The sequence below is a fragment of the Lagenorhynchus albirostris genome, chromosome 19 (genome assembly GCF_949774975.1).
Source record: "Lagenorhynchus albirostris chromosome 19, mLagAlb1.1, whole genome shotgun sequence".
NCBI lineage: Eukaryota > Metazoa > Chordata > Mammalia > Artiodactyla > Delphinidae > Lagenorhynchus > Lagenorhynchus albirostris.
The window spans coordinates 8046978-8060327 of record NC_083113.1 but is presented as its reverse complement, the minus strand read 5'-3'; the positions used below and the strand labels follow the sequence as shown (position 1 = coordinate 8060327).

The 13350-nt window shown below is 47.2% G+C and overlaps 1 protein-coding gene across 13 annotated transcripts in view; it reads right to left on the bottom strand.

The window, feature by feature from the left end:
- VRK3 (VRK serine/threonine kinase 3) overlaps positions 1–13350 on the bottom strand; it is a 70460-nt gene that overhangs the window by 53928 nt on the left and 3182 nt on the right. For 10 of the 13 annotated variants that reach the window (XR_009537169.1, XM_060131505.1, XM_060131496.1 and 7 more), the window contains 3 exons: positions 9448–9583; positions 4404–4518; positions 2807–3001 (listed from right to left, as the gene is read on the bottom strand). Coding sequence is in view for 12 of the 13 variants with exons in the window: in XM_060131505.1 (XP_059987488.1) it covers positions 2807–3001; positions 4404–4518; positions 9448–9582 (445 nt within the window). In the remaining variant the exon portion in view is untranslated. Of the gene's footprint in view, positions 1–2806; positions 3002–4403; positions 4519–9446; positions 9584–13350 lie in introns of all 13 variants that reach the window. The other 3 variants (XM_060131497.1, XM_060131502.1, XM_060131506.1) reach the window with 3 other exon arrangements.

Genomic DNA, 13350 nt, shown 5'->3' with positions numbered 1-13350 from the left:
TGGGGGCGCAGAGCGGGCTGGAAGCCTCAGCTGCTATGGGAATCAGGTGAGCTAACAGACAGAGAGAACTTAGCGGGGGTGGGGGCGCAGAGCGGGCTGGAAGCATCAGCTCAGCTGCTGTAATAGAAATCACCACTCTGGTTGCTGCTGTTGTTGTACTCTCACTGTTTTCAACTACATCTTCCCGACTGGTGCAAACTGGCAGAAGCCAAAGGCAACCTGTCCTGGGGGAACGCCGCCCTGAGGCACATCCACACGCAGCCCCCTCCCCACTGTGCCCGAGCCAGCACCTGGGAAGGGGTCTGATCAAACAACCCGAGACACAAAAGGTGAAGACACACGGCCCAGAGCATTTCCTTCCTAACCTTCCACCGCGGGTTTCTGATGTGAGGACACAGCTGGTTTTTTTTTCCTTCAGATGCCTCCTGCCTTGTTTGTCTTTCTTCTCCCTCTTCCTTCCCGGCCCTCTGGGCCTCTCCCCATCCTTCTCTCTCCCCAGCCTTTCTTGTTGTTGGTTCTGCCCCTCTATCCTTTCTCTTCCTCTCATTCCTTCTCACCCCGATTCCCTTCTCCTCCCTCCCTCCCTCCCTCTCTTGTGGTGTAATGGTTACGAATCACACCTAGGTTCAAATCCCAGCTCTGTCACTTTGAGGCTGTGTGACCTTGGGCGAGTGGCTTTCCCTCTCTGTGCTCCAGCTGTAAGATGAAGTAACATGAATGCCTCCCTCCTAGCATGGCTGGGAGCATTAAATGGGCCCCAGAACAGTGCCTGGCATGGAGTGAGCACTCCCTAGTGTCCCTTTATGCTCTCCTCTCTCCCTCCCTCGCCCTCTGTCCCTCCATGACTAATGCTACCTACCTCCGCCTGAGAAGATCCCTTTACCGTTTTCCAAGCTCATTGCCTCTGTCCCTTCTCACCATCTGGGACCAACAGCCCCAGGAGGTGGGCAGGACACCACCTCTCACTTTCCCACCCGGGACATCAAGGCAGAGCTGCTCGCCCAGGCTCGCTCAGTGTGCCAGAGCCCAGTCACGACTCCACCTGGGTCCGTTTTTTCTTTTTTCTGGCCTTACCGCACGGCACGTGGGATCTTACCTCCCTGACCAGGGATCGAACCCAGGTCCTCTGCAGTGGAAGCCACTGGACCACCAGGGAAGTCCCCACCTGGGTCTGTCTCAAATGTGGCTGCCCTGCCCTCCTGCCCAGGCTCTAAGGCAGGATGGCCAACCTGAGGCTCGAAATTGCCAGCACCCGGGTCTGGCCGGCCGGTGCTTCCAAATCAGAGATTCCTCTCAAAATCCCGATCTCTGGCTTTTCCTGCAAGCTTGGAAGCTCTCTGGAGCCAGATCTCTGTCTAGTCATTAACACCCCTGGGCTTCATTTTCCTTATCTAGAAAATGGGGATAATGACCTTGCTGACGTCATGAGGCTGTCGTGAGAATTAAACGGGTTAAGAAGTATAAAGCAAACATATGTCCACGTGAAAACCTGTACACGCACGATCACAGCAGCATTATTCATCATGGCCCGAAGTGGACACAGTCCAAACATCCACCAACTGATAAATGGATCAACCAGATGTGATATATACACACCCTGCAATCTTATTCAGCCATAAAACAGAAGGAAGTTCTGACAAAGGCGACAACATGGTTGGACCTTGAAAGCATCGTGCTGAGGGGAAGAAGCCAGACAAAAAAGGCCACAGAGAGTATCGCTCCATTTACCTGAAATGTCCAGAATAGGCAAATCCAGAGACATAAAGTAGACTAGTGGTTGCCAGGGGCTGGGGGGGGGGGAGGAGGAGAGTAACTGGTAAAGGTACAGGGTTTCCTCTTGGGGTGACAGAAATACTCTGGAACTAGATGGTGGTGACGGATGCGCACCATCGTGAATCTACTAAAACCCACTGAACTGTAGACTTTAAAATGGTGAATCTTATATGAACTTTATCTCAATTTTTAAAAATGCAAAAAACCTCATAAAACCACATAAAGTGCTTAAAACAAGGCCTGGCCTGGAGTAAGCACTCAGTTAATGCTAGGTTGATTAATACTAACATTTCCAGTGCAGTTATCTTTTCCTTCATTGTAACAAGTTGTCTTGCTGCATTTTTTGTTTAACTGTTGTTTTGTTTAACTTTAAAGCCCAGCCCTGCTTCTTCCCGTCCCACTGATAAGAAAGCCTGGAGCTCCCTCTTTTGGTGATGGCAGAGATTCAAACCACATGAGGCCCTGGCCCGGGCAGAACCCTCACCCCAGCCCTGCCCCTTAACCACAGTAAAAACCGGGGCTAGGTGCTCTTCCTTGTTCTCACAGAGCTTCTACCCCCACCAGAGATCTCAATTACACAAGCAGTAAACCTTTCATATCCTCATCGGTCTCAACATTCAAACCAAATTTGGAGGGAGGGTCCATCCTATCTCTGCAGGACAGACAGTGATCACTGTCCTTATCTTCCGGCCACATTGGGCCTGCACTCCCACGTGACAACAGTAGGTGGCGGTGGAGAAGAGTGTCCTCTTTATCCAGGGCACATGCGCTTTGGTTGGCCACAGTCCCCAGCACTCCCAATCGCCTGACTCCCAGCCTCCTGCACTCATTTACTCTACCTTCCCAGCCGCTGTATGTGCATAGGTTTGCAGTCCCAGCTCTAAGAGAAAGCTGCCTCGAGGCAGGTCTGCAGCTGGGATATGGCTCCATCTCCATTCTCAGAAAGTGGTTCCCTCCCCTTTGCCTTGGCTCCAAGATGGCCCGACCCAGCCCAGCCCAGCCCAGCACCTGCCCACCTGTGGACAGAGTGTACCTTCATAGAGAATGCCCTGGCCATCCCTGCTCTGGAGGCAGCTCAGCTTCCAGTGCTGCCCACTCTTGTCTATCAGCACCGTCCTCTCTGGCAAAGCCTTGAGCGAGGTGGTCACCCGGCTCCGCTTCAGTGCCTGAGGGCTCTGCCTGGTTGTCTGAGGGCTGCTCTGGGAGGTTGGGGATCTGCTCCAGCACCCTGCAGGAGGATGGTGAGAATAAAGAAAAGGCGGCATCCAGGAGAGAAAAGTTGGGTGGGTAATCAGACGGCGCTCATAATACTGTTCATTTATTCATTTGTCCATTCAACAAAAGCTTCCTCAGACCTTCCACGGATCCTGTGTGCTGAAGCTGGGGACCCGGACGTGAGCTGGATCTGGACCCTTCCCTTGGGAGCCTCTAATTTGGTGGGGGAGACTGACCTGGACACAGCTGGTCAGAACTGAGTCTGAGACAGGGCAGTACAGAGGAATATGAGAAAGAGACTGACAGTGCCTGCAGAAGTCAGGGGAGGCTTCATGGAGGAGGGGACATTTGAGTTGGGTCCTATTGGACGAGTAGAAGTTTGCCAGGGAGGAAAAAAAAACCATTCCAGACATTCAACCCAAAACATCCTAAAACAGGACCTGGTTTTGTGCTGAGCATGAAGAGGGACCAGACATTTGTTAGACTGAGGCCGTGCCTTTGAGGGGCTCCTAGACTGGCAAGACAATGCGGGCGGTGTGGTGAGATAGGGACACAGGAAAAGATATTCCCTGCTTCACTCCTCCCAGCCGCCATCCACCCAAGGCACAGATGGGATGAGGCCGTGGGGCCCAGAGATAACAAGGGAGAAAGAGGAGACACCGAAGGGCTGTGACTTGAGATCCGAAGACCCAGTGGGAAGGAGACGGGCATATGGTCCTCACCCTTCCCTGCTCACTGGCTGGCACAGGGAATACACAAATGAGTCCACCCGGTCCCTGTCCACGAGGGACTCTCAGTCCAGCAAGCGAGGCAGAAAGGGACATAGAGCCTGGAGGAGACATGAACTCAAATGAGGACATCACTGGCACTGTGGGAGCCCAGACAAAAAGGACAGAGAGGCTATGGAGGGAGATGAGGTGGACTTGATCCAGCCTATGGCATTCAGGAAAGGCTTCCTAGAGATCTGACCCTGAGTGCTGGAAAGAGGAGAGGCCCTAGGGCTGAAGGAACAGACTTAGCCAAGACCAGAAGCTGAAAACCCTAAAAAGTATTTCCAAAAGTGAGTTTTCTGTGTACAGGGTTGTGGTGAGAGCTAAAGGAGGAACCAGACCATCGTCTCAGAGGTCAGGCTGAAGAGCCCAGACAGTGGGGCGATGGGGACGGTAGGGGGCTGTGAGCAGGGATGGGTGAGGTCACCTCTGGCCATGTAGGGATGGACTGGAGGGGGAGCCTGTGGGCTGGAAGGTGGGGGAGGATCCTGGGAGGAGGGTCCAAGCAGGCGTATGTGATGCCTGAGCAGAGGCATGATGCCTCAAACATTGTCAGATGACCCTCCTTTTCCCCATATTGAGCATAACTCTCATCTTTGGGTTTCTCACAGGTACTGAAGGTATCTTCAGATTCAGAACTCTCACCTTCTGAGAGAAGGGATGATGGGGGAGAGGAAGCACAGCTGGGCCATTTCACTTTCTTGGGAGATATTTCAGAACTGGTGTTCCTCCTTTTCTTTGAGCCTAGAGAAAGGAAGACCGAATGCAGACTGGAGTTACAGAAGTCCTTTCCAGGAACCATTAAACCAGAAACCTGAGGTCATATTCAACACTCTCTTCCCTTTGACCCTCACAGCCAAGTTTTACTACTATCACCTAAATAATCTAAACAAACTTTCCTTTGTTTTAGTTATTCTTTCCTAAGAGAGGCTTAGCCTCTCTTTTATATCCTCAAGCACTTTATCACAGTGTGGTCTCCTTTAGGTAATTTCTTCAGATCTGTCTTCCAGTTCACTGTTCTCCTTCAGAGTGTCTAGTCTGGAGTTTAAACCATCCAATGAGTTTCTGATTGCCACGATGATATTTATTTTTATCATCAGAGATTTTATTTGGTTCTTTTAAAATCTGCCTAATCAATCCTAACTAGCTTTCGTTCCTTCACTGTACCTTCAATTACTCCTTTTATTTCTGTAAACATAATAAATGTGCTTTGTACATATCCTCGTCTGTTAATTCCAAGGTCTCTGGTCATTGCAGGTCTGATTCTATAGTTTGTGTTTCTCCTGGCAGTGGCTTGTTTCCTGGTATCTTTGTTAATTGGTTGGGAGCTGATGTGCCTGTTGGAAGTCTAAGGTCTGTCTTTAAAAGATGTTCCACAAGAAAAGATTTGCCTCTGCTGGGGCGGAGGGCACCCACCACTCATCACTTTATACTAACTTTTCTGCTTGTATTTTTTGGGGGCCACACAGATCAGTACGAATTCTGGCCCCAAACTGGTTAAGGATGTGAGTTCTTGGTTAGGAGTTCTCAGAGAGGACATTTTTCACTCACAATCAAGGCTGAGACAGACAAATGTCTCCACATATTTTCTCTGGGGAGCAATTTTTTTTACCACTGAAAAGTCCCAGATTTTAGAGGAGGTTTCCAATCTCACCCCTGTGCTGCTCAGGCCCTATGCTTTGTCTCCTGTACCCCATAATGACCAGCACACAGCCCAGGACCAATACCCCCTATAGCATTTGCTCAGCCCTGTGCGTCTGTGTTTTCTTTCTTTTCTTTTTTCTTTTCTTCCTTCCTTCCTTTTCTTTTTCTTTTCATTCTTTCTTCATTTTCTTTCTTCCTTCCTTTCTTCCTTTTCTTTCTTTCTTTCTTTCCTTCCTTCTTTCTTTCCTTTCTCTGTCTCTGTCTCTGTCTCTGTCTCCCTCCCTCCCTCCCTATCTATTTATTGCCTGCATTGGGTCTTAGTTGTGGCAAGCAGGATCTTTTGTTGCAGTGCGCGGGCTTCTCTCTAGTTGTGACGCATGGGCTCCAGAGCAAGCGGGCTCTCTAGTCGTGCGTGAGGGCTCCAGAGCACATGGGCTCTATCGCTGGGGTGCGTGGGCTTAGTTGCCCCGTGGCATGTGGGATCTTAGTTCCCTGACCAGGGATCGAACCAGCGTCCCCTGCATTGCAAGACAGATTGTTAACCACTAGACCACCAGGGAAGTCCCTGTGTTATCTTATTGCTCACTTCCATGTAATTACCTTACTTTCCTACCATTCAGCCCTATGAATATAAAGATATTCTTTATATTTTATCCAGCATTTTGTGCTGTGCTGAGCCATAAGGGACTTTTCCTTATCATCTAGTCTGCTGTACTACTAAAACCAGAAGTCTTCTTTCAGTTGACATTACCTCAGCCAGCATACTTGGTCTCTGGACTCCTGGAATGGCCTCCTAACTGGTTTCCATGCCTCCAATCTACTTTCCACACGTAGCATTCAGAGAGGTCTCTTCAAAATGCAAATCATACTGTGTTTCCCATTTGGCGGAAGTTCTTCCATGGCTCCTCACCACATCAGTGATTACTAAACTCCTTACCCATGGTCTACAACGCCCCACGTGTCTGCCCCCAGTACAGCTGTCCTTCTTTACTTCTCCAACATGTATGGCTCTTCCCCATACCATGCCTCGATGCCTGAATTCCTGTTCCGACCCCCTCACCTTGCCCCCAGTCTTCACTTGGCTAACTCTTATCATCCCTAGATCTCGGCTCAAACATTACCCACCTAGGGAGGCCTTCCCTGACCCTCCCAGAAACACATCTCCCTTATGTGTGTTCTGTGGTCCATCCATTGCCCTTCTGTTATCATGCACTCAAATAATAATTGTTTATTCAATGTCTGTTTGCCTTACCAGCCACCAAAATCTCTGAGAGAGCAGAAACCAGGTCCATCTCACCTGTTACTACATCCCTGGGCACAAACACAGCACCTAAGTACACAATAGGCAGTCCAAGTATGTTTGTTGCCTGATGACTGGGTGAATGAACAATGAGTGAGGCCCAACGCTGGCATTAGCGAAGGCTGCGGTTAAGGACTCAGGCTCTGATGGATGGACCTAGAGATTATCATACTAAATGAAGTAAGTCAGACAGAGAAAAACAAATATTATATGATATCACACATGTGGAATCTAAAAAAAAATGATACAGGACTTCCCTGGTGGTGCAGTGGTTAAGAATCCACCTGCTGATGCAGGGGACACGGGTTCAAGCCCTGGTCCGGGAAGATCCCACATGCCGCGGAGCAACTAAGCCCGTGTGCCACAACTACTGAGCCTGCGCTCTAGAGCCCGTGAGCCACAACTACTGAGCCGTGTGCCACAACTACCGAAGCCTGCACGCCTAGAGCCCGAGCTCCACAAGACAAGCCAATGAGAAGCCCGCACACCACAGGAAGAGTAGCCCCCACTCACCGCAACTAGAGAAAGCCCGTGTGCAGCAACGAAGACCCAACACAGCCAAAAATAAATAAATAAATATATATAAAAACATGATACAAATGAACTTATTTACAAAACAGAAACAGACTCACAGTCTTCAAAAACAAACTTACGGTTACCAAAGGGGAAATGTGTCGGGGAGGGATAAATTAGGAGTTTGGGATTAACATACACATCACTATATATAAAATAGATAATTAACAAGGACCTACTGTACAGCACAGGGAATGCTATTCAATATTCTGTAATAACCTATATGGGAAAAGAATCTGAAAAAGAATGGATATATATATGTATAACTGAATTACTTTGCTGTACACCTGAAACTAACACAACATTGTAAATCAACTCTACTCCAATATAAAATGAGAATGGGAACCAAAACCATACACTAAGGATGAGGAGAAAGACAGGAGGAGCCTGGGTCCCTTACGGCATCATGGGGACACCATCCGTACACTGGACTGTCCCCTCCAGACTTTTTGTTAGAAAGAAAAACAAACCTCATTTGTTTAAACTCTTGAAGTAGTGTTTTCTGTTACTTGCAGCCAAACACACTCCTAAATGATAAAACGAACGTTGCTGAACTTTCTGCCACGTATGCCAACTTCCTTCTGTGGCCTTCAGATAAGCAAATCCACTTCGATTTACCAATGTAGGATCTGTGCTTGGGCTTTCCATTGGCTGGGACCTACTGCTGATATTTCATTCATTCAGTCAACCAATCAATAAGATTTCTCAGCACCCAACTCTGTATCAGGCACAGTCCTGGATGCTGTGCAAACAACAGAGCTTACAAACCACAATAAACTCCTATCCTTACAGAGCTTCAAGATGAGGAGCAATATAAATGAGTAAAATAATATATTTAATCCAGTTGATACTTACAAGTACTGAAAGGCAAGATAAAGCAGGGGCAGGGGACAGGGGCTGTCACATGTAGGAGGATGCAATTTAATTAGAGGTGTCAGGGAAGGCCTCTCTGAGCAGGCAACAATTGCATAAAGACCTGAAGAAAGTGAGAGAGGGGGTCATGCACCAGATGAGGGAAGAACCACCCAGAGAGAGAGAACAGCAAGCGCAACAGCTTAGAGGTCCAGGGTTAGGAGATGAGCTCTGAGAGACAACAGGGACCTGATCATGTCAGGCTTAACCTGGGAAGGTAGTGAGCAGGGGAATGACAGGGTCTGACTTTGTTTTAACAGGGTCCATCAGGCTGCCACTTGAAGAGAGCTGCAGGGAACAGAGAAGAAGCAGGGAGACCAGGGGAAAAAAGCTTCTACAATATTGGTGAGGTGAGGGTGAGATGGATCAGGGTGGTGGCAGGAAGTGGTCCAATTCAGCATTGAGTTTTTTAAAAAATAAATTTACTTATTTATTTTTGGCTGCATTGGGTCTTCGTTGCTGCTCACAGGCTTTCTCTAGTTGAGGCGAGTGGGGGCTACTCTTCATTGTGGTGCACGGGCTTCTCATTGCACTGGCTTCTCTTGTTGCAGAGCACAGGGCTCTAGGTGCAAAGCCTTCAGTAGTTGTGGCACATGGTCTCAGGAGTTGTGGCTTGTGGGCTCTAGAGCGCAGGCTCAGTAGTTGTGGCACACGGGCTTAGTTGCTCCGTGGCATGTGGGATCTTCCCGGACCAGGGATCGAACCTGTGTCCCCTGCATTGGCAGGTGGATTCTTAACCACTGTGCCATCAGGGAAGTCCTTGGCATTGACTTTTAAAGGGAGAGATGATGAGATCTGCTGGAGGGCTGCAGTCATGGGGTGGGAGAGAAAGAGGACTTGAGGATGACTCCATGGTCTGAGAAACTGAATAAGCTGAACTGCTGTTACCTCGATGGGACAGTCTATGGAAGGGGCAGGTGGGGGGTGGCAGTCATATCAGGAGCTTAGTTCTGGGCATGCGGAGACACTTATGGGACATCCAATAGATGTCAAGCAGGGAGTCTGATATATATGAATGTAGATTTCAGGGGAGGAGTCCAAGCTGGAGACAGAAATGCATGAGTTGTCAACTTCAGAGCCACGAGCCCGATAAAACGCCAAGAAACTCTGTATAGGGAGAGCCTGAGCTCTGGGCTTCTCCAGTATCCATGCAGGGTCAGGCAGACTGCAAAGGTGTCTGTCCTTCCTTCCCAAATGCACACACGCACGCACACATATCACCCCTCCTAAAGGAAGAAGCATAAAGCCCCGGTTCTTACCTTGGGAGGATGACATAGACGGCTTGACAAAGGTCTGGGACCCCTCGTGCTCCTCTGTAGGCAGAGGTTTTCCGCAGTAGGGGCAGAATTTGAAAGTTGCTTCAACATCTTTGCCACAGTCTGGACAGGAGATCATGCTAGAAAACAGAAGTGGGGTCGGGGGACAGGAAGCTGGAAGAAAACTTAATCCACTGCCGATGAGTAGTCACCTGAGTTCCCCATGATGATGAGATTACAGAAAGAAGAAAAGTTATCATACCTGGAATACTCTCTCTCAGAAAGTGGCCACTTCTTTATTTTTTCTTTTTTGGCTGCACTGCACGGCATGTGCGATCTTAGTTCCCCTGCCAGGGATCGAACCTGTGCCCCCCTGCAGTGGAAGTGCAGCATCCTAACCACTCGACCGCCAGGGAATTCCCAGAAAGTGGCCACTCATAAAATGAGTTCTCAGGGACTTCCTGGCAGTCCAGAGGTTAAGACTCTGCACTTCCACTGCAGGGGGCACGGGTCTGATCCCTGGTCAGGGAACTAAGATCCCGCGTGCCGCATGGTGTGGCCAAGGGGGGGCGGGAAAGTGAGTTCTCGCCCCGTGTCCAGCCTCTAGCCACCTGTCTCTCCCTAATGGCCCAGGGCAGGTACAAAGCAGAACAAATGCAGAGTGAAACTGCAGCGCTCACAAAAGATATGAGAATGGCTTGAGGTCAATAAAAGTTCTGCAGAACTGCTCCAATCACGGAAGCATTGAGGGTCTTCAGCTGTAATTGTGATGCTCATTTCTTGAATCATGTTATGGGGAAGGTAGAGACCATTAGTGCTCACCAGATATCCACATCCGCCCCTTCACTTCCCAGGATCCTCTGCAGTGAGATTGGGGCCACTAGTTTTGGCTACTTCTGACCAATGGGGTGTGAATGGAAGTCACTTCCCGGCTGAGGCAGTTAAGAGCCCAAGTACCTCCTCTGTCCACCCATCCTCTGCAGGGATGGCCCAGATGGTCCATACTCCAGATGGCATAGGTACAAGATGAAGCAGGGCTGCCTGGTCCATGTCGCAATCTCATGATGGGCAAATAAACTTACATTGTATTAAGTCACTAAGATTTCAGGGTTTACTTGTTACTGCAGCACATCCTACCCTATCCTGACTAACTTAGAGGGGTAACGGGTGTTCATTACGTTATCCTCTAAGCCTTGTGTATTTCTGCAATACTTCCTAATACTTTAAAAAATCAAAGGCAAAATCACACATAGAGCCTACAACAAATGAGGATACAGCAGGTGTGTTCATTTGCTTGGGCAGCCACAACTCAATACCATGGACTAGGTGGCTTAAACAACAGGAATTTATTTTCTCACAATTTTGGAGGCTAGAAGTCTGGGATCGAGGTATCAGCAAGTTTGGCTTCTTCTGAGGCCTCTGTCCTTGACTTGCAGATGGCTGCCTTCTCACTGTGTCCTCACATGGTTGTCCCTCTATTTGTGTTCTAATCCCTCTTCTTATTGGACTAGGGCCCATCGTAGTCTGTTTGAGTGGCTATAATAAAATATCACAGACTACTGGGTGGCTTACAATCAACAGAAATTTATTTCTCACAGTTCTGGAGACTGGGATGTCCAAGATCAAGGTGCCACTGTGGCTGGGTTATGGTAAAGGCCCTCTTCTGGGCTACAGACTGACAACTTCACCCTGTGTCCTCACATGGAGGAAGGGGCTGGGGAGCTCTCTGGGTCTCTTTTATAAGGGCACTAACCCCATTCATGAGAGCTCCACCCTTACGACCTACCCACATCCCAAAGGCCCCACCTCCTAATACCGTCACATTGGGCATTTCATTTCAACATATGAATTTTGCGGGGGGACACAAATGTTCAGACCACAGCAGGCCCACCCTAAAGACCTCGCTTTAATTACCTCTTTAAAGGCCCTATCTCCAAATACAGATGCATTCTGAGATACTCAGGGTTAGAGTTTCCTAAAAATATGAATTTTTGCAGGATACAACTTAGCCCATAAGAGCAGGATGAAACTAGTTCATAAATGAAGCAGAGAAACTCAACAGGGATGACAGTGCAATAGGCATTTCCAATGAATATACTTTAAATAGCAAAAGAAAAAAGCAAAATTATTTTATTTGTTTTTTATTCTAAGATTCAGTGTACAGTCCCAGTTATAAGCTGGGATACCAAAATAGAAGTCAAAATAAACTTGTGCTTGTGACTTCATTTTGCCTTGCAAGACAAAGTTCTTTTCTTTTTACTTTCACTTATTTATCTTTGACAAATAACAACTGTCTATATTTAAAGTGTACAACTTGTTTATATATGTGTATGTGTGTATATATATAAATAATTCTAATTTGCCATATATGTATATATGACAAATTAAAATTATAATGGAGTGATCATAGTTCAGACATACAAAAATGGAACTGGGCAGCCACTGAGGATCTGGTCTCAGGACTTTCCTGCAACACTGAGAACTTGAACTTTCTGTGAACTATACCTAACCCAAGGACACCAGCCATTTTTAAAACAACATCTGCTACCTGGAACCTTGTGTCTCAGGGCTGTTCCCCCTCGTATAGATGCAACCATTCTGACCCCAACCAATCCTTGCTTAACAAACACTCTACTTCTTGCCAGCTTGATTTTTTTTAACATCTTTATTGGGGTATAATTGCTTTACAATGGTGTGTTAGTTTCTGCTTTATAACAAAGTGAATCAGCTATACATATACATATATCCCTGTATCTCCTCCCTTTTGCGTCTCCCTCCCACCCTCCCTATCCCACCCCTCTAGGTGATCATAAAGCTGGTATCCCTGTGCTATGTGGCTGCTTCCCACTACCTATTTTACATTTGGTAGTATATATATGTCCACGCCACTCTCTTCATCCCAGCTTACCCTTCCCACTCCCCATGTCCTCAATTTCATTCTCTACGTCTGCATCTTCATTCCTGTCCTGCCCCTTCAGAACCATTTTTTTTTTTTTTAGATTCCATATGTATGCGTTAGCAGACGGTATTTGTTTTTCTCTTTCTGACTTACTTCACTCTGTATGACAGACTCTAGGTCCATCCACCTCACTACAAATAACTCAGTTTTGTTTCTTTTTATGGCTGAGTAATATTCCATTGCATATATGTGCCACATCTTCTTTATCCATTCACCTGTCGATGGGCATTTAGGTTGCTTCCATTTCTGGCTATTGTAAATAGTGCTGCAATGAACATTGTGGTACATGACTCTTTTTGAATTATGGTTTTCTCAGGTTTGCCCAGTAGTGGGATTGCTGGGTCGTATGGTAGTTCTGTTTTTAGTTTTTTAAGGAACCTCCATGCTGTTCTCCATAGTGGCTGTATCATCTAATTATAATTCTTGATAAACAACTAATGTAACTAATTGTGGCTTTGCAGTTTTTGCCTTTAGAAGCTTCCTTCATTTGTAGTCCAGTGGAACACAATTCAAGTTGCTTCTTTTTTTTTTTTTAATTGTAATACGTATATATGTATTTCTTTATTAGGATGCCCTCAAGTACTTCTTGAATCTGGGTCTCCTGGGCTGCAGTCCTAACAAACCCCAAATAAATCCCTCTTTATTTCAGTCAGTCTCCGTTTCTGAAAGTCTGGTTAACAGTATACATTATGAAACGATCACCACAATCAAACTAATTAACATATCCATCACCTCTTATAGTTCCAATTTGTGTGTGTGTGTGTGTGTGTGTGTGTGTGTGTGTGTGTGTGTGTGTGTGTGTGGTAAGGACACTTGAGATCTACTCTCTCAGCAAATTTCAAGTATACAATTAGTTATTATTTACTATAGCTGCCGTGCTATACATTAGGTCTCCAGAATTTATTCATCTTATAATGGGAACTTTATACCCTTTGATCAATATCTCTT